Source organism: Lagopus muta, chromosome 4 (genome assembly GCF_023343835.1).
Source record: "Lagopus muta isolate bLagMut1 chromosome 4, bLagMut1 primary, whole genome shotgun sequence".
Classification (NCBI taxonomy): domain Eukaryota; kingdom Metazoa; phylum Chordata; class Aves; order Galliformes; family Phasianidae; genus Lagopus; species Lagopus muta.
In genome coordinates, this window is record NC_064436.1 from 3,194,499 (window position 1) to 3,220,308 (window position 25,810).

The 25,810-nt window shown below is 44.1% G+C and overlaps 1 protein-coding gene across 4 annotated transcripts in view; it reads left to right on the plus strand.

Moving 5' to 3' along the window:
* Positions 1 to 848: 848 nt before the first annotated feature.
* RAPGEF2 (Rap guanine nucleotide exchange factor 2) overlaps positions 849 to 25,810 on the plus strand; it is a 170,207-nt gene continuing 145,245 nt past the window's right edge. For all 4 annotated transcript variants that reach the window (XM_048941364.1, XM_048941367.1, XM_048941366.1 and 1 more), the window contains exon 1: positions 849 to 1,202. In XM_048941364.1, the coding sequence (XP_048797321.1) occupies positions 1,134 to 1,202 (69 nt within the window). In that variant the 5' untranslated portion in view covers positions 849 to 1,133. The remainder of the gene's footprint in view (positions 1,203 to 25,810) is intronic.

Here is a 25,810-nt window from a genome sequence, read left to right on the forward strand (position 1 = left end):
TGGGTGACCTCATTGCAGCCTTCAGTACCTAAAGGGAGCCTACAAACAGGAAGGGAATCAACTCTTTGAAAGGGTAGATAACAGCAGGACAAGGGGAAATGGTTTGAAGTTGAGGGAGGGGAGATTTAGGTTGGATGTCAGGGAGAAGTTCTTTACAGAGAGAGTGGTGAGGTGCTGGAACAGCTGCCCAGAGAGGCTGCGGATGCCCCGTCCATCCCTGGAGGTGTTCAAGGCCAGATTGGATGGGGCTCTGGGCAGTCTGGTCTCGTATGACATGTGGAGGTTGGTGGCCCTGCTTGTGGCAGGGGGTTGGAGCTTCATGATCCCTGAGGTCCCTTCCAACCCTGGCCATTCTATGATTCTGTGATTGGAGGAATGGCAACAGGTGGCCCCGCCAAAGCTGCTGTCCGCCTCACCCAGACGCCTCTTGGAAGAACGTTGGCTCTCGTGCCGCACATCCCTCGGGACTATCGAGCCCTCCTTTTTAGGATTTCAGCCTATCAAACGACGGACGTGGACTCTCGGGGCTGGCTTCCCAGGCTGACTGGCGTGCAGCCGGGCTGAGCTCAGCCCTGTTTCGGCGCAATCCAGCTCGGGCCCGGGCGCCGACCCTGCCAGCTGCGCTCAGGAGCTGCTTGTCCGGGACAGCACACGGCTACACCCGTCGTTGCCGGGACCGGCAGCACGCACAAAGCGCCGCGCTGAGGCTGCAGCCCCCCGCCGCCCGCGGCCCCCTGCGGTCCGCCCCGCCCCGCCCCGCTCCGCCCCGCCCCGGCCCCGCCTCCCCGAGCCAGCAACTTCCCCGTCGCCGAGACGGGCGCGGAGCCCCTAGCAGCTTGGATGGGAGGCGGCGGAGCGAGCCGGCGGGAGGCGCAGCGCCGGGTAGAGCGGGAGCGCGCAGCCGCCTCCGCCGGGCGCCTCCGGCCCGCCGGGAGCCCCCGCGTCTCCGGGGCTCGGCCGCGGCCTAAATCCGGGCGGCGGCGCTGCTGAGCCGAAGCGCCGCCGGGGTGCCCGCGCCGCCTCCCTCCACTCGCCCCGGACCGCCGCTCCAGGCCGCTGCCGGCCCTCCTCTCTGCCGTCCCGCCCTTCCGAGCCAGGCGGGAGCGGCCGCCGCGCCGGCGGAGCGAGGCGCGATGGCGTCCTACGTGGATAATAGCTTCCGCCAGGCGGTGATGAAGAACCCGGCGGAGCGGAGCCCCCAGGTAGGCGGCCCCTTCTCCGGGCGGGCGTGGAGGCGGGCGGGGGGCCCGCTGGCGGACGAGGGTGTTGGGGCGCGGGTCTGTAGCTGGGGAGCGGGTCTGTAGCTGGGGAGCGGAACGGAGTGGAGGGAAGAGGAGAAGGCGTGCAAGTTTCTTCCCGCTGCCCGGTTTGGGGCACCAGGGTGGGTTTCCGGCGGGGCGGGAGCCGATGCTGAGCCCCATAGCGGGAGACGGGCGCTGCCGGGGCGAGCTGGGAAGCCAGCACCCCGCCGTGAGCTCCCGCTGCTCCCGGACGGGTGCTGTTGCCAGCTGTCTGCGGGCTAATGAGCTTTGCGCCGATCCCCCCATCGCCGTGCACCGAGGTTAGCGGAGTTACTTTGCTGCGAGTTGCGGTGCCATCTGCCCTATTTTCCCCGCGCCCTGGGAGCCCGTTGCACTCCGGTTTTTAGCAAGGGATGTTTTTACTGATCATTTTGGCGAGTCTCTGATTGGTTGGCAACGGTTTCAAATTGGGGGCAAAGAGGAAACCTTAACTTTCGGCCTGCATCCATAAGTCATTCCTCTTGCTAGAGAGACGTCATTGTGGTCGTGTTATTTTTATCCCTGTGCTGGTGGAATATGTGTGAGAAAACAAAAGCTCCCATGGAAAAACACGCCGGCCGTATGGACATTACGTTAACCTGTCTTCTTTATGCATCTTCTAGTCTCCCCCTTATTTTTTTTAGCCTACTTCTGGAATGTGTTTTTTTTTTTTTTTTTTTTTTTTTTTTTTTGGAGCTGAAGTGGTTCCTTTGTCCTTGATTGACCTTTCCAAATGTCCCTTAGCTCAGTGCAGGAGGGATCCCGTGGCACCCGCTGGAAGTGTGGTGCTCTGGCAGCCAGGCCCCCGCACTGGGACAGTTCCAGGGTGGGAGCCTTGGTTTGGTGCTTGCCCCAGAGGTGGTTGTGGAGTGGTGGCCGGCTGCCGGTGGGGAGTGACACCACCAGTTGCTCAGGAACCAGTCAGTCAGGTCGTGGGGCCACCAGGCTGAGCGTGGGGAGCCAGCCCTTCCCCGTGACAGCTGTGAGCCTGTGCCAGGTGAGGCTGGAGCCTTGGCCCTGCCAGGCTGTGCTCTCTGCAAGGGGTGGCTGAAAAGAGCAGTGAACAAGTAGGAACTGGTGCAGCGAGGAAATCAGCTGGAAAGCGGGGATAAAGCCAGTGTGAAGGGCACAGAGCTAAATTGGGAACACCAGGGCTGCATTAATGTGCTAAAACTTCAAGAATCAGCAGACTGAAAGCGTGCTGTGGCAGTTGCCACAGGAAAAGAAACCCACCCTGAAATCCACAGAGCTGACTGGCCAAAATAAGCCACAAATAGACCAGGCTGGTGGGAAATAGAGTGTGTCATCAGAATCACAGTATGGCTTAGGTTGGGAGAAACCTTAAAGATATGGAACTCCAACCTCCTGCTGTGAGTAGGGCTGCCACCCACCAGATCAGGCTGCCCACTGGGGATGGGGCATCTGTAACTTCTTTGGGCAGCCTGTTTGAGCACTGGGGGTGCTGGGAGCTGGGGCTCAGGCATGCTTACCCAGTGCTGCTGGTGGGAGTGATATGGTGGGGAGAGGGCCCTCTGCTCCATCAGACCCGCTGTCCACAGTCATGCTGTTGACCAGTCTGTAGTGTTTGTTTTCCACTCTGGAAGTAGTCTCAGCTTTATCTTACAGTGCTATTGGAATCTGAAAGAAATGTAGCTATGAGCGATATCTCTGTAATGCACATATCTCTGTAATGCAATTATCAAGTGAAATGAAAAGCAAACAAACAGAAGTTGTTTCTGTATGAAGACGCAAGGACTTTGTTTTTTCTTGTTCCCAGAAAGTGACTTTTCTGTCCCTGTTTTCCTCTGCCTGTGTTTTTGTTTCTCCGGCTGTCTACTGGAGATGCTTATTTTTAGCTTTTGGGAACTCATTAGGCCAAGTCATTGGGAGCTGACAGAGTGTTGGGAAGAGAAAATATATTTATCGTCTTCATGTCAGTACAGGAAATAACATGACAGCAGTGTTAGTATCGTGTTCGCTGCGTGCTCGTGTTAACCAACTCATTGGGCTCAGCTTCTCCCAGATTAGGGAGATGTGAATTTGCATCTGACATTACTACTCTGCCCTGCACCAATTTAGTGAAGCGTCTTCACCGCAGGCTCACAGCAAAGAGCGGAGTGACAGCAGCACAGTGAGCACTCAAGTGTAGGTACGGCTTCAGTGACTATTGGAGCTGGTGTAATCCGTTGGAGAAAGCAAACTAAACTGCATGAGCACATGTAGTGCAAAAACCTCATTGGTGATGATTGGAGAGGGCTTTTTTTTATTTTGTTTTTGGAAGGCAAACAATTCTGCACCTGCTTTGGGAAGTTCTTAGCACCATACGTCTTCTGTGTGTCCGTGTTTAAAAGTTTCTTTGTGTTCTACATATTACAGCTCAACACTCCATTGACTAGAACCCTAAATGAAGACAAAATGGAAACGTACATAGCCTGCACTTCAGCATGTCTGTTGTGTAACAGAGCTCTCCTCTTGAACTGCTTTATTAAACTATTCATTTTCTCTTTGAAGACTTGAACTGCGAAGTTAATTTAACTACTTGGGGGAATCTAAATTCTAAATGTTCATAAATTACAAATGGTTTTATGCCCTTGAGCTATGACTAATAACAGTCTAGTTTTTTTTCCCTCCAAATGTCATCTTATATTAAAGCTATAAAATTTCAGTCCTATCAAAACCATTTCCTATTAGCTTCATAGACCACCTCAGAGAGCATGCAGTTCTGTTCTGGAGGAGTTTAACCTAAAAAAAAACCCGCAAACCCAAAACAGGGCTCCTTTTGCTTTGCAATAGGAGAACCAGCACTAATCCCACTCTGCCCTGGCAGCTCAGTTGCATGGCGTGGTACGCGAGGAGCTCCTTACTTCAGAAGCTCCACATACTGGCTCACTGTTGGCATGCTGCACATTGACGTCTGCAGGAAGGGCTGTTTCAGTGTATGTAGGCTTTAGATATACTTTTGGTGCTTCAAGTTTCCTTCTGGAAGCAGTTGATGTGCTTTGGTCCGGCAGTAAGAAGCCACAGGGGGATGATGGCACCAGCAGGCGAGGGAAGCTCTGCTGGTGCCCTGGGCTCAGTGCTGGCATGTTGTCATGTGTCAGAAGGCACCAGAGCAGGATGCCACTGCTGGGCAGATGTTCCCACTTCCAGTGCCTGGGAGGAACAATGGTTTAATTATAGGATGCACCTTGGCTTTTTCCAGATAATCTTTCAACTTGTTCTTCAGTGGCGTTATTTTTAACTTGTATCCTCTGACAGTGTGTTTGTGTGCAATATGAAGATAAGCCAGAAATGGACATTTCCTTCATACTGTAATGGTCTCTTAGCAAATGAACAATGGGGTCACAGCAGATAAGTGCTCCATGTGCAAGTCCGATGCAAGGGGATAGATTCATGTGTGTGAATGTGCCAAATGCAAGAGGGGATATTTGTTAGCATCCTCAGAATGGTGTCTGAAGTGGCACTGTCTGGGTCTGAACCTAAATCACTTTGGTGTGTTCAGCCTAGGGCAGAGGAGCCGAGGGGAGAGCTGATTGCGGGTGCAGCACTGAGGGCAGCATTCTGTGACAGCAGCAGGGCCCAAGGGAATGGCATGGAGCCTTGTCAGGGCAGGGGCAGCTGGGGGTTAGGAATAGGTTCTTCAGCAGAAGGTGGTGGGCATGGAACGGGCTGCCCAGAGCAGCAGGCATGGCCCCGAGATGCTGGAGTTCAATGGCTATTTGGATACTGCTCTTGATACCATTGTTGGGCGTAAGGTTTGGGTTTTGGGTGGTCTGTGTGAAGCCGGGGTTGGACTTGATGACCCTTGGGGATCCCTTTCAACTCAGGATGTTCTGTGATTCTGCCATAACTAGGAAGATGGATGCAGATAGCGGGAAGAAGTTAGGACACAGATGTGCCTTGGCTGTAGTTATTTTTCTTGTCACATTTCATCCTGTAACTGGGAGAATGTAAAAAACAAAGTGAAAAGAAGCGAGGCCTTTACCTGACGGAGCAAGTGATGTTTTCGGTAGGGAAGTAAGTTAGGGAATCCCTCTGAGGTAGAAGTGCACTTTTTCTCTTGCTGCTTACCCTTGAGCTACAGAATATTTTGCGACAGAATATCCTACTGAACAAACAACTCTGCCCATGGGCCTTCTTGTGCCTGGTAACCCAAACTGCAAGCCCTTGCCCAGTTGCATTCTTTCCTGCGACCTCACTCATCTCGGGCTGTCAGAAAAGTTCAGGAATGTCTGATTCAGAACTTCCACCATAAATTTCCATGCGCTTCCTGAAGCTGAAGACTTGTGTTGTAATGCACTGCTCAGTTGTCTGCACGTTCTTGCAGAAAATCCCTTTATTTCCAGGCCTTTTTGAAGGAATTTTCCATAGGTGTTCACAGCTTTGTTGCTGAGAGTTCTGACAATGATAAGAATGTAGAAGTTTGAATTTTTTCAATTCTTTTTCATTAATCCTCCCCCATAGCAGTGCCATTGCTCTGTGCATGTGCAGATTTCTGTGCTGTGCAGCACTGAGCTTCGCCACTGCCTGCAGAACCCTGGTTGCAATGAGAGCACCTTTATCTGCAGAGCAGAAACAGCTGATTTGAAGCCTTATCCTGAACACGTGCCTGCTTTCTCATTGCAGCAGCAGGTCGTGGCTGGGGTAGCTGTACAAATCCAAGCCAACTGGGAACTTGAACTTGGGAATTCCCAGTGTAACTGTAGCAGTGGGCACAATGAATGCTGAAGCTGCTTAGAAGCAAACCTATGAGTTCAGCAGCAGAGGCAGAAGGGGCATAGTTTGTTCTTGCCATAGAAGCAGCAACAGATAAGTAGGGTACAAGTATTTGCCCAAAATCATGTTTTCCCCCTCAGGAGGGAGGGACATTGTTCCACGGTCTGTCAGGTTGTTCACACTTTGTACCTGTGGAGGAGAAGAGAAAAAAGATTAAAATGTTTTCTCAGAAGATGTGTTGTATTGTAGCTAATCTCCACTGTAATTGCTGTTAGGTGTTTTAAAAAACAGCTCCTTTTAAAGTTCTGGAACTGAAAAAAATAAAAGTCTTTGTTCTTACTCAAATTATTAACAGGTGATCGCTACTAATTCATTCTGATGAATCCCCAATTTGATTTTGATGGCTTTTTTTTCCCTTAAATCAAGATGCTGCTACTTGATCGATTGCTGTGTTTCGAGAACAACCATATGTACACTGAGCGGATGGTGCAAGAATTCTGACTTCCTCATGGAGAGCTTCATGAGAAAATGTATTTTGGCTTGTGTCTTGGGAACTTTCCCACAGTAGGAGATCTAATTTTTGCAAGGTATTGTTTGGGAATTCAAAAGGAGCGCTGGCAGAAAGATAGCTCCACAAAGAGCCTTTGTGAGAGGCAGCCTGGCCTGCACGCCGCTCACTGCCGCCAGCGTTGCAGATTTAATTTGCTGGATATATTTGGTGTGAAAGGATGCATTTTAGAAAGTCTCAAAATGGAAGTGGTGCTCCACTTTGCTGCTTCTGAACTTCGGGGAGTTCTGCACTTCTCTTGAAAGCAAGGAGAGAAAGGAGCTCTGTCGCAGAGCTTTTCTTACGGCTTTGTTTTCGGAGTTGAGAATAAGCTGTTTAGTCTCCGTGCAGCTCTGTTATGCACATATATCTGTAGATATATTCCTTTGTGTGCCTCTCCATTGTCTGGCCTGAATAAAAGTGATTTAATATCTGGTTTTCAGCAGTTCTGAAGGATTCTGACTAACAATAATGAGCAGTATATATATATCATTAAAACACTGGAGGAAAAAGATCAACTTCAAATATTTCAGTAGTCCCAGGGGGAAAGAAAAAAGTGCCTTTTTTAATCACTGATAAAGCAAAGGAGTTTTTCTATGTTAATATTTTTCTGGATAAAAAGATTTCATGTTTTTGCCTTATTTTTTTAAGGATATTCGTGTCTCTATCTGTATTTTACTTGTTCTGTAGTTGATTGGGAAACTTCTGGTAGCCTTTTCTGTTTGAATAGTCGTTCAGACTTCATGTCTTATTAAATAACAGTCCCCCTCCCCCCCAGAACAAAACAAAACAAACACCAAACCCCAAAAATGTAGGGAAGTGAGGTAGTATGTTATGCAACTGTGGTTTGTATGCACTTGATGGAAGTGAAGGCTGTACCACCAATACAGCTGGAAGATCCTTCTGTTTGAGATTGGGTTTACTTAACCAGGAGGCGGAATCTTTACTGGTGCATTGTTTTTTTTCTAGTGGATAATCTTGTTTAGGGGCTTTGTTTCTCATGGGATGTCTTCTGCTTCCTCATTTGTGCTGATCTGCCTGTTTGTGAGGCCAGAATATAAACAGGATAAGTGATTCAACCTTGTTAGCTGAACAAAAGAGAAGTGACTTACTTCAAGAGGTGGAGTGTGGCTTTTTCTTACTGAGACCTGGTGGTGCAATAGTGTGGTTTAGATTATGGCTCCAAATGTTGGTGTTGGTGCAACTGCAAGTGTGAAGGCTTGTGTTACAAGGTGGAGAGTAAATGCTTACGGCTTTGTGTAGGAACCTCTGAGCAGTGTAACCTCTGCAAATTGACCAGTGCTCTGTTTTCAAACACTTTCTTAAGGTGTATTAAAAAAAAAAGGAATATTGTAGGAGTATTTATTCTTGCTGCAATTCCTAGCTGCTCAGAGAGGTGGTGAATGCCCCATCCTTGGAGACATCCAAGGTCGGGCTGGCTGGGGCTCTGAGCACCTGATGTGGCTGTAGACGTCCCTGATCATTGCGGGGGGTTGGACTAGATGGCCTTTAAGGGTCACTTCCAACTGAAACGCTTCTGTGATTCTAAAATCAGAATGTTTCTGGAACTAATGATGCATATGTGCAAGGTAGGTCTTGAGAAGAGAGCTCTTCTGTCTTTATATGCTGTGCTGGAGATTAGCTTCAGGGGAAACCTTTGTGAGAACTTTGTTTTGTAGGTGTTTGTTCCTTGTTACTGTATAGCAATGGTAAGAAACTCAGCTAGCAGCACTATCTTTGTGTACATTGTATTGAGTGAGTAACATGCTAATGACTGATAGGCTTTGTGTGCCTAATACTGAGTCCTGTCTGCAATTGCATTGCTCTGTTGTTTCTCAGCCGAGAAATGGATGCTGAGGGCTCTTTCTGAAGGAAATGAAGGTGTAAAGGGAACCTGCTGTTGTTGGTATGGTGTTGAGTGACAATGCACGCTTCTCTGTTTCTTATCTGATGGGGCATACCTACAATACAGACCCTGTGGTGTTTCTGTTTTGCCTTTGAGATGAGTGCTTCATCCTGTTAGGAAACTGTTCCTTCACCTGCACAGAACATCGTCCCAAAATATTTAATCTCGCCAAGGTCAGAAGCGCCTTGCAGTCCTGTGGGCAGCCAGCAGGAACTCAAATGGCTGTATTGGCTTCGGCTTTGTCAGAAGGAGTATCAGAATACACAGCAGTAAATATTTAGCTATATTGTGAGTGGATAGAGTGTGCCTTGGCCACATGCTGTTGCAGATCTCTGTACCCACTGTCAGTGTCCCTGCAGGCACTGTGAGTGCCCTCATTGGTGTGCACAGGGCATGTTGCCCACACCAGTTTGCAGGAAGGTGGGGAAGGAGCAGTCTTATTTATGTAGCTATGTCAGCATTTTGGCATCGTGGCCTTTTGTCGTGTTGACGTATGGTGGCCCTTGGTGGCTCTGCTGTTTTGGATGCCTGGTGCCCTGAAGTGTACTGTGTTGCCAAGATGTTTTATGTTGTGAAGCTTCTTCCAATTCCATTTGGATGCCAAAAGCTGCGGTGACCCAGTTGGTCTTGACCTGAGTTGTGATTTCCTGATGAGGGTGGCTAATGAATGGCCACTTCCCTGCTGGCAGCTGTAAATGGCTCATTGATTGAAGCTACATTAGTACTGTGCCTTTGTAAAATATTCATTTAGCTTGTGGATAAAATACAGGTTGAGGGTATAGAGAAGCTCAGTTTGATTGGATTGTTTCCTCTCTGGCTGTAATCTCAAAGGAGTAAGCAGCAAATGTATCTAGAAAAAATATGGGAGTTATAGTTTATGGAGGATGGTCAATGGAACAAGAAATGAGATTTTGCACCAGTTTGTTATAAGTGCCAGTTATGTGCTCTGATTTATTAAATTCTTTTTTTATTGATGCAGTGGGTAAGTATTTTCTGTTCTCAGCTACAGAGGTAGTGAGTAGTCAGTAAAGGACCAAGTAAAGCAGTTTTCACTCTAAACTATGGAAAGGTAATTATGAAGGCACCTGAGTTACATTTCATCTTCTCTGTTGATGTCTATACACTACTAGATGATGTGTCAAACCTGTCTGTGAGCACCCTGTTCTGAGAACCGAGCATCTCTTCCTGCGTGATGCAGGTGTGGAGCAGCATGCTGACCAGGAGGGCTGTAGCGAGGGTAAAGGTGTTTCCAGCCTTGTTGCACTGCTCTGTGGCAGCTGGGAAATGCTAATTTCAGCTGATGTCTCATTTTAATTTGTGATGATTTACTTGAATGATGCCTGCTCCTTGGTCACAGGCTGCTCGTTGACTATCAGATGGCAACACAGCTCAAGCTCGGCTGTTAAAAATGATTTGAGGCAACAACGCCGAGGAAAGAGTAATTGGTGCAGAGGTTTTCAGAGGGGGGAGGAGGGGAGTTTATTGCATCTCTGCTGTGTCTGAGGCAGCCGTCTGTTTTAGTGCTGCTAGCTCTTGTTCTGCTAGATACGGCACTGATGAATAGCTGGTCTCCATTGCTCCTAAATCCTCTTGAAGGAGCTTGTAAGGCTTTTATGTAGGATAACTCTTAGTAAAGTCTCTGTTCAGAAGCTGACCGATATCTAGACAACTGGATATTTCTGGAAAATAGTGGTTATGTGTATGATGTGCTGGTGTACAGAATGCTTTGTTAGCTTTATAAAGCAGTGTTCAGTGACTGGAGCGGAGAACCTTGAGATTTGCAGCAGTATGTGCTACTGGTCTGCATGGGAAGATGCTATATTTCTGAATGCCCAGGTGGAAAGTGAATCCTTTATCCATTTCTCCCTTCTCTTACTGTACCTCACCTGCTGCTGCTGCGGTTTAATATCTGTCCTGATAATTCAGTGGCTTCTATTTTTTCCCTTTTTATACCCCTGCTGGTGGTTTTAATTCTGTACCTTGAAGTAACCACCTCCTGTATTTTTCTTATTAGAGCACTTAGAGAAACACTCAGGTAGTCTTAGCTAATGCTTTCATTCATGCATATTAATTTCAGAGCAGGAAGGAAATTCCTCTTTACTTACAAAGTACTCTGCAGTGTATATCATAGAAAATATTGTCCACTTGTAGAAGAAATGTAGAAATACCCTCAGTACATCCTCATTTGAATTGGCGTACATGAAACCTTGAACTGTGTAGGGTTGATGAACTAAGTTTGCTTTTTAAGGTCTGGCGTTCTTGTGCGAGTGAATATTCCATGTGAATGTAAAAGAAAAGTAAAAAAAGGAAAAACAACTCTTTGTGCAGCCTGTCTTAGCTGGATGGTAAATGAACATTCAGCTGTGACGAAAGTAGCACGGTTTGCAGAGACACAACCTAAATAAACCCAGGAAGGCTCGCTGTTGACATTGGCCCACATCTTAGCACAGGAGTTCCCTTACACGTCTCTTAAACAAAGGGGATTTGTTTGGAACAGGTGCTCTAATGGCTGCCCTGGCCTTCAGAAATAGTTCTTAGGTGAAGTAGTACTGCAGTAAACCATAGCTAGTTTCATAAGGCATCTTGGTTTATTGCGTATTTTTCATTCTATTTTGTTCCTCAAAAAAGCAATCTTGGTGATAGCTTCATGATGCTTGCTCCCCCTTACACAGTTGTATATTTTTAGAAGGTGCCTGTCACAGTTTGACAGGCCAGCATGCAGCCGACACCTCTGCAGCTGCTAAAATGCAGTTCCCAAGATGACTTTGTAAACTACATGTAATGAATTAATGCCTACCCTGGCTGTTCCAGGGTGCTCTCAGTTTGCAGTAAGAAATGGGCAGCTTGATCTTGGCAGCTCTGCTGAATGTGTGAAAGGACAGCAAAATTGAGATGCACGTATTAAATTCTGAAACTATACTATAATGCATTAGGTGCTGTTGATGTTGTAGGATGGGCATGAGAGTGCCTTGTGAGTTGCATGAGCGTGTGGAAAGGCTTGCATTTAATTTACTGAGAGTAGCAAAAGATGATTCTAAATCAGTTTGTTGTAAATAGAGGTGGGAGATGAAGAAGTAGCCGTGCCATCACCTTATGCTGGTAAGACAGGCTACTGCCACACTGCATTGCTTTGGGAAAACGGTATCTGATTTTTAAAAGAAAAATAAAAATCCCACTTTGTACAAGCATTATACGATACCTTACTTGATTTCTTTCTGATTTCTTCTATTTATAGACGCCTTGTTTCAGATTTATCTGGAAGCAAAGGTCAGGAAGTGCTTTATTCCAAAAATGCTACTTGTTGTGGGTTTCTGGCATGTCCTCTCCCTGCTCCTTCCTGTGAGGAACTGTACAGAAAGTATTTTTCCACAGTGAAGCGCAGTTCCTCAGCTCTGCAGATTTCAGGCTCTGCTGCCTGTGGCTTATATTGCTTCACTTCCAATAACAGTACTGTTTTTTCATCGTCTCTTGGTGTCCGCATCAGTGATTGAACTGCAGAAGATGCTAACTGCTTTATTGGAAAGCATTACAACTGTGAACGGTGTCTGTGTGTGGGTTGGGGTGTGGGGGGCATAGCAACTTGGACTCTGTCCTGTTTGACAGGGCTCATTTCCCATGTGGGGTTTCAGACCGCTGAACCATAGAATGGTTTGGGCTGGTGTGGACCTCAAAACCCACCCAGCCCCAACTCCTGCTGCCAACAGGGCTGCCTCCCACCAGCTCAGGCTGCCCAGGGTCCCATCCAGCCTTGAGCACCTGCAGAGATGGGGCACCCACAGCTCTCTGGGCAACTGTGCCAGGGCCTCACTGTCCTCTGAGGAAAGAATTTCTTCCTTATGTCTACATCTCCCTTCTTTTAGTTCAAACATCCCCCCCTTATCCTATCTCCACCAGACAGTGTAAAAAAAAGTTGTTTTCCCTTCTATCTGTAAGCTCCCTTTAAGTACTGGAAGGTCATAATGACTTTATTTTAGACTGGAATATGTATGTATGTGGGAGAAATGCTCAGCCGTTCTGTGTACTTCCACCAAGCATTTAGGGGCATGGTCTTGAACCAACATCGCTTTGTCTTTGCCATCTAGGAGGAGATGAGAATACAAAGCCCGAGGTCATGAAATGAATAAGGCTTTTTGCTAATTCTAGGGTAGGGAGAGGTTTTTCCTCCCCCCCGTGTACAAACAAAAGGCATTCTTTTCAACTAGTCTTCTGAGAGAGTGTGGTAATTCTGAGGGCGGTGAAGATGTGGGATAGAAGTGCAACACATGCTTTTGACGAAACAACTGCTTTTGTGGTGGCTGGAGTTCAGTGCAAGGTCTTCAACGCTGAGCTCATTTCTCGCCCAGCACTGCTTAGTCATTCAAGCTTGTGCTGTTCTGCTCATGCAGTGCTGACCGAACTTCTGTGCTTCTGGTGTGACTACTTGAGGCAATCAGTGCTCCTAAGTGCTCTTGAGGAATAGGTATTGCTCTAAGGAATTTGGAAGTTAGCTGTAATTTAAGTCAAAATTAAAGATGTTTATCTAAGCAAAAGCCCTGCTGCCAAGTCATCTTGGTTACTAATTCTTTTTCTTTTTCTTTTTTTTTTTTTTTGCATTTAATCCTATGTACTTCCAGAGTCTGATGACCTGTAACTCCTCCTGTTTGAGTCAGTGTGTTATAATGACTGACTTGCACTCTATAGTGACTGTTTGGCCCTTTGACTTGCTTTCGTATTGTTTTGTTCTTCCATGTGCCATAAGCTCGTGTTTGAAAATCAGGACCGTCCACAATTGTGGAACTTCTTGTGAACTTCAGGTCCCTGTAACTGGCTGCTTTGTGATTTTTTTATAATGGACTTGATTTGTGTTGAGTACTTTCTATTTACTTTTAATAGACTTTCCAATCTGTTGCCTTGAACAGGTTTCAAGAAACCAAATCTGTGAATTTAGTTGTTGCTATTCGACAACCTCATTCTTAGCGTGTAGCACTGTTTGAAAGAGACTTATGGAAGCAGCTTAGTGAACGTAAAGCTTCTCTTAGCTGTTACAGGTTGAAGTGCTGACCGGACTGATTTAAATTTACTCCAGCAAACGTTGTGGCATTTGTTAAGAATGTACTGCAAACAAAATAGTTCTGTACGTTCACCCTGTTTCTAACCTTCTTGTTGCCCTGCTGGTTATGTTATCAATTTTGCATTCAGTGTTTAAATAAAACATGAGATTAAAAACAAGTGCCCTTTTGACAGTGAGGGCTAGGGACTCAGCTACGTGTGAGCTGCTCCTGCTCCCTTTTCCATACAGTCTGCAGAGGGTGATGAGCTTGAATGTTTTTAGAGCTTTACTTTTTATTTCTCACTCTTAAATATTCACCACAGTAGGTGGGGAGAGTCTGCTTTATATTTTTTTCCTTTTCCTGATTGCTAAACCTGTAAAATAACAGGGACCTACAATTAAGACAAAACAACACCAGCAACAAACACTCAAACCTTATTAATAACTCCTATGCCTTGTTTTCCAGCTGTAAAATGCAGAAGGCTGGTAAGCATCTTTTCAGGCTGTCTGGTGTCTGTTGGAAGCTGGCCTTGAAACCACTGCAGTAAGACTGCAGGCAGAAATGAGCAATTCTGTCCTCAGATTAATGAGTAGACCTGGCAGCTCTAAAGTGAGGTGAGAGGCCAGGTGATGTGTGTTGAAAATGATGTTTTATGCATTTACTTCATTCACTTCGTATCTTAGTTTCGTATCTAAATGCTCTCTAAAATGTCAGAATGAATTACCTTAAGATAGATGTGTGATTTGTTTCCAGAAGATGAAGTAGTGACTGTAAGTAGAGCTGGAGGAACAAGAGCTGGTTGTTCTGTACAGGAGCTGTTACTGCAGCCAGTGGCAGAACTGCAGGCCACACCGTGGTGTTTGGCAGCAGGACGCTGAGGTTGAGTCATTTGAGCAAACTCCAGGTCTGACTGTATGGCTCGTGAGAGATCTGCATTGCAGCTGCTTTGGTGGAAAGTCACAAAAGACCTGCTTAAAGAATACCTGCAAAACCTGGTGAGGCTGCATTTGTGAGTGAATGAGAAAGCTTGAGTTATGAGCCCGCTAGCTTGGGAAGTACATTTATGTACTCTCCGAACACTCTGAGTTAACTCACTCATGAGTTCCCTACTTTTGGAATATTAAGAAGAAATTGCCAGGGAATTAATTCACCAGTTCACTTAATCTTCTCAGAAGAACTGTTAAGAACATAAAGATGTTTTCCTACAATTACAAAAATATGAATATAGAAATGAGGCCGCCTGCAAGTCCGAAGATTGCATTTTGATCCAAGGTAGATGGAGAAAATAGAGTGAGAAACTTCCAGGTAGGGGCGAGATAATGACCTGATAGACAGCCAGGTAAAGGAAAAACGTCTCTTAGAGTCTCACAGTTGGTACCGACTGGGAGTTTTTTCCGTCCTCTCATTCTACTGCTTATTCTCTGCTCTTCCTATTCTCTTCAGCTGCAGTCTTTTCTTTGTGAGGGTCTCTATTTCTGATCCCTTTGTGCTGCCAGGATTCAGCTTTATAAAATTCTGAAGCTATTCGCTTTGGTAATGAACAATGTAAGAGAAAACGCTTCAGGGATAAAGAGGAATTCAGTCTGTCATAATCACTAAATTGTACTTGCTGCTTATGGAGATGCCTTCCCCAGCCTCAAGAAATGCTTCTCTTGCAGATCCCATGCAGTATCAAAATCTGAAGGATGAGGTGGCGATTGCGCTGACATCTATTTGCATGATAAATTAAAAAGAAAGCAAGCCCACACTGGAGTTATTATTATTTTTTGGCTTATTACTTACGAAGATTCTGTTCAATCAATAGTCTCAGTGGATTACATTTGCCTTTTATTAAAAAATGAAGTTCCCAGTAATAACAACATGATACTGAAATGGCACACGTTAGAAATGGTTTCTGACTTTTCGTATATTAAAAAAATTCTATTCAAACATCTGTTTATACTTGTGTGAAATCAAGAAAAATGATTTGTTGTTCTGTGGGGTATATGTGTGTGGGTTTTTTTCTATTTTGCATTAAGAATAAATGACTTTTTGCAATTGAAGCTAGCTTAGCTGCACTTAAGTTTTATTCATTGATAGCTCGAAATAATTGAAACAGGAATATGCTTTAAATATTCAGTTTTGGAACATTTTTGTTACTTTCTTCTTCTAATATTTTTTTCTAGCTCATCTGTTATACTTGGTTTTGGTATAGACATAACAGTTCTTAACTATCATTGGTTCAAACAAGTGAAACCTGTTCTTTAAACGTGAAATAAAACTGAAGCGTGTTGTGTAGGAGATCTGTAAAACACCATATGTGAGTGTAAAAAGTGTTCTTTCCAACCTGGCATTTCAGACTTGGGGTTGTGGGTTGAAAAAGGGCAGCAGTTTATCAGTCTTGCCCTAGTTATGTTAAGGATGCAATCCTGAACATCAGCTGTAAAAGGTATTATTGAAATTATATGCTGTTTTTAAAAATATAAAAATAAAAATATTTAAAGATATAGATTGTATCCAGCGTTAACTTGTTGTGGGACCCTGGAGAAGTTGTCTTTCTATGCAATTTTGAGAAATAAGCTTTTTTCTTGTGCTTTTTCTGTTGACTGCTCCTTGTTTGGCACTTCACTCAGGACTAGTGGGAAGAACTGTGGATCTGGATCCTAAGAACTGCTTTTTTATTCAGCGTAAAGTGAGGGTGAAGAAATACATTTTATGCATGCAGGGGGGGGAATATTTTAGCAACAAGCAGTTTTGCACTCTGTTGCCATTGAAGCTGGAAGAGCGGGTGGAGGACAGGAGTGGGTGGAGGACTGGAGGGCTCTTTTTTTTTCTCCATCCAATTTGACTTCTTGCAAATGAACCCTCTGGGATATATTTTTGTGTCCAGCTCCTTTGAGTCTCTGGAGGTTGCTTGTGCTTCCGATGACAGCCATCTAGAAAGAACTTCTAGTTGGTTCTGCATGACAACTCAGTGCTCTTCTGTAATTGCTACCCTGTGGACAGCCCAGAGGCACTGCCTGCTTAACAAGGCGTATCTTAAGGCTTTGCTCTCTTCTGTCCATTGGAGTAGCACTAGCTGCTATCTGCAGGGACTTTCTAGCCACCTCAGAGCCATTTAAATTAGTGGAGCCGCTAAGTTAACTTTCAGAACACCATCCTCTCCTGTCTTTTTGCCACCTAGGCGCTCCTACTTTTAATGTTCCCATGAAAAAATGGTTTTGTGCATCTTAGTCAAGGATGGCAAATAGTGTTACTGATGCGCTGCAGTGCAGCTTACTGTGTGGTAGTGTAACTAATGATCAGAGTCCTCAGTAGCTGATGCAGTTGCACATATGTGGGTGCTGGGGTCCCCGTGGTTAGCCCATCAAAACACAGCAGATTTTGAAGGGGAAAGAAGAGCTTTCACCAATCAAACCTAATAACATTACGGTGCTGTGCGTCACTCTGAACATTGCTGTGCTCCTTTCACTGTAAGCCTTTGATTTGAAACAACCATCTGTAATACTTCCCTTTTCCAAAACAGAGGAGGTTGATTTGGTGTCAGTGTTTGGTCGTGTTTCTCTGAAGATTTGAAGAGAAAGAAAACAAAACGTATTTGTATGCAAAATGAATATAATGGCAAGCCTGGAAGTGTTCACTGGATCACACCTTATGAACAGGTGCCACTGCTTAAGAATAATACAGGCAATAATGACTACTGCAGAACTTGGAAGCAGTACCTGTAAGTATTCCGAAATGTTAATGACCTTCAGCCCACAAGTCCAGACAGTTTCTTAAGGCTGTTGAAAACGCTGAACAACGAGGTGCAGGGATGTTCACCAAGAGTAATAGAACAGCCAAGTAGATACTTTGTGTGACTGCTCTGACGTGCGGGTGAACGTTAACCGCTTTAACAGAACCAGGTCTTTCTAAGAACTTGGTGGTTTTCTTCAGACTAAGCCCCAGGTGAATAATACAGGAAAAAGAATAAAATATGAAAGCGCTGCGGGTCAGAGTGCACAACACATTTCCAGGTATCATCTTTTCCTCCCCACTGTTAACTGTCTCCTCCAGCAACTTATTTGATTTGTAGTTCTTCAGAAAGCCGAATTGTTTCATTTAATGCAGCTGCAGAAGGAAATAACTTCCAGAGGAGGGTTGGATAAGGAGTGTGTTGTGGGCTTTCAGTTCATAGCAGCTGGGCTCTTTTTTTTTTTGCTTAAGTACATCTGAACTGTGTTAATTCCAATGTCCACAACTACGTGTGACTATTTTACTGCAAGATACTGTGAAGGGCTTTCTCAGTATGGCCAAGCTTTCTAACTTATTCTGTCTGCTCCCTATTGCTATCCAGGTAGAAATGTGCTTTCAGTGCACTCTGATTCTAGCAGCTCCTTAATCTAAGCATATTGACAAGATCATCCATGTACTGACTTAAGAGAATACAGAGCCATAAGAAGTTGCATCCTGTACTGTAGCTGCAGCAGTTTGTCTAAGCTGGCATCCTCTCGGGAAGGTAATGCCTGTGATGCTTTCCTGTGCAGTAGTACAAGTGTAACTGATGCTCTGTTCATTTTTTTTAACCAGCAAAAATACTTTTGATCATTTTATATCACAAAATACTCTATTTGTTCTGAGAAGTGACATATACTGCACTGGCAGAGCAGCTTTTGCAGATGTCTCCTCTCGTGTCAGCTAGCTCTGACTGCCTTTGTAGGCTGTTCTTTTTATAAAACTGTCTGCAGAGAGGGTGTAGGAGTGATAATAGCAGCTTTCATTTTCATGAAATTTAGTGAAGTGTTTGCAGTTTCCCTGATATCTTCCTGTACAAGTATTACTTCACCAATGAATTACAGGACTCTTAAGCTAACTGATCTGCAGGTGTTCCTGAATTTTTGGTTGTCTGTGATGTTGATGGATGTGTCTCATCTCACTGTGCTTCTATTTATAAGAGGTACCAAGAGAAACTGAAACAGCCTTCTTTTTTCCAATAAATTACAAAAATATGGTGTGACTGGCTTGAAACCTTTCTTGGAGAACAGAGCAGAATGCTGAGATGATGAATATTGCTATATGAAACATGAAGCCATTAGGCAAGCTGGCTTACGGGTTGGACTGCTGACTGCATGTCGTATTTCAGAGGGACATGCAGGAGTGTGGGGTGATTAGATCCTTTGCAGTATTACTTCTGGTCTTGTGAAGATGGCGTGCTTTGGAATAGAAATGCTACTGGTGTGAAGAGGGGAGGGGGAAAATTGCAGCTTGCGTTGATTCATTACCGTCTAGTTATTTGGTGTGCGTGTAAAATTTTTATGTGGGAAGATGGAGTGCAGCTATAATAGAGTTAGGAACAGAAACAGCCTTTCAGTAGTTTTCTGCTTGGATCCAAAAAAGCACTCATTTAGAAGAAGGTGTAAACCGAGGAGTTAGGTGACCTCATGTCCCTCCTTCATTGCCAGTATTGTGTCTGAAAATACAGGTCTGATGCTTTCAGTGCTCGTTGCTTAAGGTTGTGGCAATGTGGAGTTGAAAATAACACCACTCATGTCAAAAAAAGTAAGCAGGAGCTTTGTATCTCTGCTGAAACACTGTTGGTGGAAGGCCTGCTTTCTTTCTTCTTTGCTTAAGCTCAGGCAAACCTGAAGAAAACCAAAAGAAATTATCTTTGCTGACCTCGGTGGGCACTGCCAGCAGTGGAGTATGGAAGAGTTCAACATAGAGGCAGCATCCACAGTTTAATGTATGAATTGAAACTTAAGTTGCACGTAGGAAGTAAATATACTTGAAAATCTCCATTAAGTCTGCATTTCTTCTTTTTGCAGTGAAGTTCAGTCTCTCTTATTTCCATGTAGAAACACATCCTAATGTCTCAAAATACTGTCAGCTTTCCATTGTCCTTAGAAGTAGTGTATTTGCACTCCTTGAGATTTAAGATAGCCAAGCGACGTCTGTAGCTGTAAATAATCTTGATGTTGGATGTGGGTTTGTTGTCGGGATGCTTTTGTTCTCTTCAAGTCTGTTGTATGCATTGGGTGGGGGAAATGAAAACCATAGCATAATGTTCATGAATGTGCTTAGAAAAAAATTCCTTCTGAATTTCTGGTACCAGACTTTACTGTGGAGAGACATATTCCTATAGTCTGGAAACTGAACTGTTGCCACCATGGCTGAAGAGTGATTTCAGAGGCAATGCTTGTTGGGTAAACTATCTTGGCAACAAATAGACTTTCTGTAGTCTATGACTGCTTTGTTTCTTGCAGCTGCATTGTTGCAGATAGGAGGCCTCACTGTTTAATTAAACCTTGCTCTGTAAACAGGGGAAAAGAGCTACAATTTTTTCTACCTGATGATAATTTTTTTTCTACCCTTTGAAAACTATGCTGCCAAATTTGACAGTAAAACTGTCAGTATTTTTAACATCTGAAGTTAAGGAGCAACTTCTTTAAGTAGTCATAGCCTGGATTTACCATATTTAGAAGTGAATCATTTCAACACATCTGACAGCCTGCATTTAGCAGCGCGTGTCATGCGTAGCAAAGAGCCAGCAGTGAGCAGATGAGTGGTCCGTCAGCAGCTGCCACGAGTGAATGCTGGTTTAAGCCATAGCTCTTAATGAGTTCTGCCATGAACAGGACGAACATGTATCGGAAGCCTTTAGGGCGTTGGGAGGCTCAATTTCTTTACTCTACAAAACAAAAATTAACTTTTTGTAGTCACCTAGGGCCTTAAGGTGCTTGTAAATAGCAGAGTTGTGCTTCATCTGTTTCTTTTGTGGATTTCATTTTTTGCAAAAATGTTAATAAAGGGTGTATCTGGAAACCAGCTGAAGATACCAGACATTCATTGATGATCTTTCTGCAAAGATCCCGTCTGTGTAGTTCTGTTAGTAGATTTTTTTTTTCCCCCAGAGTGGAGAAGGGGGGACACGAACCAGAGTTGGCTCTATTGGTTGTGTACAGTCTTGCTAGTTCAATTTCCCCATGTTCCTGCAAGAAGTTTTTTTGAAGATAAGACCGTAGCATTTCTAAGCTGTGAACTGTAAAATATCAGAAATCCCAGAGAAATCCTTTACTTCTGTGCTGTTGTTAATAAATTATAAGTTGTGATTAAGTAAAGATAGAGCTGCAGAAATGCTTATGTTTGTGGAACCTGAAAAAATTCTGTCTGATTTACGTGAGCTGCTCGTGCTGCTTAACATGAGCAGATATAAAGAGATATGAGTTTATTAAAGTTGGAAAAGGCCTCTAAGATCTGGTCCATCACCACCTTGCCCATGTGTGCCACATGTACACAGTTGTAGCTAGCAAAACCCCTACAGAGAGCCATAGGCACTTCCCTCAGCAAACTTGGAATGTTCTTCTTCAGGAACTGTGAGGAGACCAAAAATTCTTTAGTTAATATTCATTTTTAATTGTAGAAATGAGATTATTAACTCCGGGCCTTGAAAATAACTGTCAAGTGTGAGCCAGTAGCAGGTGTACAGGCTTTGAAAGGTATTTGGGATGTTGCTCTAGATCACTAGTGCTAAAATAGATGCGGTGGTGAAGCATAGGTATAATTAGAACAAGCGTTTGTTTTGATGAATGTCTCTAAATGGGAAGTAGGGATTTGAAAGTGGAATAGGGTTGTATTTCTCTTGTATGCTCAACTCCATAGAAGCTGGATTTTTCTTGTGCTTTTCTTGTTCTGTTAGGATTGGTGAATTCAAAATAAAAACTTCTGGATCCTCTGATGTAGATTATGACACTGGAAAAATACCTGTTCTGCAGCGGCACAGGGTCACTTGTGACTATTTGCTCATCTGGAGTGCCACAGGGAGCATCCGAGCACCCAGTGCAGACCTTGGAATTTTTAAATACATTTTGTGGATAGAGCACCAATGCTTCTGATTTAGTACCAAACCTTTTAATAAAATGTATTCTTAGTATGAAAATAAATCTTACCACGAGTATTTGTGTCCTTCCAAATAAACAGAATTATACAAGTCAGTTTCCCCCTTGTATGGGAGCTGCTGAGTCACGGCCTGAAGCTCTGATTGATCACCTGGGGTGAGCCATGAGTCAGCCAGAGGAGCACAGGTGAAGGCAATTCCTAGTAGACCTATTAAAGAGCTGGCTACCAGTGTCACTGCCTCAGCATTTCTGTTGTGTATAGCTTTATCGTAGAGTGAGAGGAAAAATGACTGGGCAACAGTGAAATGAGAAGAACAGCCATGCCTTTGGTGAGATGTAGTGTCCACGGAGGTGAATTTGCACCCACTTTGAGGTAAGAAGCTAGAAAAATGGAATCTCAGGGCTAGTGGAAAAGCTGAGCCTGTTTCTGAGAAAAGAAGCTACCAATGGTGATTGGAACTACTGCTTTCTTTGGGAACTACTGGGAATGCTATAAAAATGATTTATTTTAGAACAGAGTCTTTTTAGGCATTCTTTACCTTCACAAATTCCTGGTTTGGCTCCAATAGTGGCTGGAGGGGAATCTTAACGAAGGAGAATCTTAAATAAGGGCGTGTGACGAGGCACGTTCCTGGTATTTCTCTTAGTTCTGGCCCTCCTCATGTTTTTTACATTCTGCTTAGCAATTATGCTGTCAAGGATGCTAGCTGATGGACAGCTATACTTTGCATACTGGACAAGTGAATGCCTGGAACAAAACAGCCTTTTAGCTTTGAAAAAGGGTCTGATTTGTACTGGGTGAAATATATGCAATTTTATGCCATTATTTAAAATGCAGTTAAAGTTCAGTTAAAAAACTGATGCCAATTCACATGTGTAGCAAACAGGAAGGGAATAAACGTAGTAAAATAAACATGCAGATGTAGTCTTGTGTTCTGCACTTATTAACTTGCTATGATGATATCGTTATGCAGGACTGTAATGATAAAGCTAACCATCCTAGCAATCTTGTCTGGACAAGATTGGTAATAATAACTTTTTTGGGTGATTATTCCACTGTCTCAATTCATGAGGAAGCTAGAAAGTAGTGGTATTGTGGGAGAAAAATTAATGGAAGTTGAATATTATACTGTATTTAAATATCAAGTTAATGCGTTTGATCTAATGCCCCTCTACTCTGCCCAAATGAGTCCCTATCAGGAGCACTGCCTCCAGTTCTGAGATTCTCGACACAAGAAGGACATGGAGCTGTTGGAGTGGCAGCAGAGGAGGGCCATGAAGGTGATCAGAGGGCTGGGGCACCTCTGCTATGGGGACATGCTGAGAGAGCTGGGGCTCTGCAGGCTGGAGAAGAGAAGGCTCCAGAGGGATCCTTGCAGTGGCCTTCCAGTCCCTGAAGGGGGCCTACAGGAAAGCTGGGGAGGAACTTTTTATGAGGCAATGGCTTCAAACAGGAAGAGGGTAGATTTAGACTAGATATCAGGTAGAAATTCTTTCCTGTGAGGGTGGTGACACACTGGAACAAGTTGCCCAGAGAGCTTGTGGATGCCCCTTCCCTGGAAGCATTCAAGGCCAGGCTGGATGGGGCTTTGAGCCACCTGGTCTACAGGGAGGTGACCCTGCCTATAGCAAATTGGTTGCATCTGGATGGTCTTAAAGGGCCCTTCCAACCCAAACCGTTCTGTGATTAATGGAAGGCAAGCTACTGTTTGCCTGCAAAGTTCAAGGCTTAGTACTGTCCTTGCTGATACTGATCGAAGCCTTTTTTCTGGTAACTTCCATCTTTTTGATAGTGTTAGGAGGCTTAGCTGAAGCTTCTGCAGTCTTCATTCATTTTGCTCCATTTACCTCTTTCTTTCCATCTTTCTTACGGGTGCAGAGCTTTCTAAGGTGAACTGCCAGGTGTCCGTGCATGGGCTGGGAATGGTGCTGCTGAAGCACTCCTATTTGTCTGCACAATAAAAGTTATGTTGCATCCTTCAAAGTGCATTTTTCATATATATTAGCTTAATAGTTATTTCTGCTGGTTTCTGAGCTTATTAAGAATGTAGAACATATCAGAGTACATAAAACAGGCTCCATAATGGTTTGTATGTGTACAAATTTCAGGTGGACTGAAACTATTTGGAGACCAATTTCTTTGAAAGGAAACACAGGGTTTTCTTTTAATCACTTGTAATAAGGATTCTTGAGCTCTGTAGTGTGATTACACCATTATGCACAACGGTTATAGTGTAATTAAATGAAGCCTAAAAAGATAGCCCTCCTAAGTCATGAACGCTGTAAATTGATCCAGTTTATAATCTCAGTATTTCAGTTAAGAAGCTTCTGTAATGCTTGGACTTGGTGATGTTAACTAAACGGCTTGCTTGAATGCTTTTCAACAGTGAAATAGCCATTCTAAGGATATAAGTTGTAAATTCTTGGTTGGCATCTGCCATCTATCACCTTATCACTGAGCTCCTATCTTCACTAAAAGTGGCACCTACTCTTGAGAGTTTTATGTTTGCTTTTGTGGCCTTTGTGGATGTCACGTGCCAAGACCTGCAAGGTTTTGAAATAAGGTGCTTTAAATCCTTTAGTGTGATTTCGTGGCCTTGCTTTATATAAAATGATGTAACAGTAAAGATTTTAATTGCATGTAAAGAGAAAATGAGATCGTAATGCAAACAGAATATGTAATCTCTGTTGTCTAAGAGAACTTTGAATTTGCTTGCAGTTCTAAATGTCATCTGTCAAATACCTAACTTTATGGCTTTCTTTTTCACAAAAATATTTTTGTGTTGTTGTGATGTGAAAACAGTGACCGTTTCCTATATTTTTGTGCAGCTCTAAAGAAAAAATGCTTCCTGTTGGTTGTGTATATCCAATGGATATCTACTCAAAAAAGAAAAGTTGCTTTCTAGAAGATAAGAGGCGGGTCATGGATTTTTGTTCTTTAAATTCTGTGTAATGAAAGGTTACTGGAAGTTGACCGTGAGTCAGGATGAGCGCATGGTTGTGATGGAGTATTAGAGGCATGCTGGAAAAGCTGTTGATATGTGCTATTGATAGCTAGTGAGAAAGAGGGAACTAACACCTCTGACAATGTCTTTCAGCATATCAAAGCCATGCCTACTGCAGCAGGGGAGTTTCTGACATGTTTGCTGGAGCAGTGTACTCAAGGAGATGAATTTCTATGGAGCAAAACAGAAGACCACTAAATCCAATTTCACCTGAATAAGTTGCTGCCGAAGGTGGTTCTGATCTATAGCACTCGGTTCTTCAGCGGCTTGCCTTCAGAGTTCTGTCTAGCACTATCACTATTTCACTTCACACCTCTTCGTTATGACTTAGCTTACCTGCTGGGGCTCTGATTTGCTGTAGCTTTGTTGATATACCTGTAGGAGGGTTCCCATATTCTGCCTTTTGAGTTTGAAGTTAAAGGAGGTAAGTATGGGCAAGATCAATGTTTGGATGTTTAGCTATTTGTCTCAGTTGGGTGGTGAGGTAGGGGAGAAGGAAAGATTATTGTGATTGCATCAGAGGATGTGCCCCATGGTTGGTAGTCATCTTTTTGGCTCTTCATTTCTCTGATATGCTGATAGAGCACAGCTGCTGCGAGGGATTTACTTCTGCAGTATTCATGAAGTGCAAATGAATGGGAATCGTCTTGGTTTGCTGTAAGGCAGGTTAGAGATAATAAACTGTAATTGTTTGGTAATGAGAGAGATATCACTGTGCAAATGAGCTTAAGCCGCAGTTCTCTTTTAAGCAATTGTAGCCCTTTGTTTGCCACAGCAAACGACAATTTTTACATAATAGAAAAAGGTGGTGTACAGAAATCATCCTAACACCGAATAGATCTGTTAAAGAACGATCTCATTGACATCACTGCTTTTTCCTTATCTAAAGTAACAGTTACAGACTTCAGAAGTATGACATGAAGCCGCTGGCCTCCCACACTGTGCTGTAGTGCCTTTTGTTCTGGGCCTCTTGCACCCTTTGAAGCTTTTGCTTGCTCTGAGCAACGAAACTTGTTGTTTTCAGCTGAGCTAAACCAAAACAGTTGGGATTTTTCAGATTATAGTGAACCTTGGAAAAAAATGGAATAATGTGTTTGTTAGAACCACTAATTCTGGGTAGTGGGAGTTGCTGCTCTAGCTATGCAGAGGGTAAACAATGTGCTCCCAGTGTCAATAGTTTTAAAGCTGGATTCACTGTGAATGCTACTTAATGCTGAAAAATGAGTTTAATGCAGGAAATCCTGTTTAGTGCCACTGGGAGGATGACAAAGGAATGCATTTCAGAAACGCACTGATTTGGCAGAGCCAACAGCTGGTTTTGAGCCCTGTTGGCAGACATCTTGATAGCTCGGACTGTCTGGATTTTTCATGTTAATGTTGTGGTTGTGATTTTCATGTTACTTTTTTTTTGTAGTGGCTTTCTTCTTTCTGAGTATTATTTTCAGTAAGAGCTCCATGGCGCTATTTGGTAAC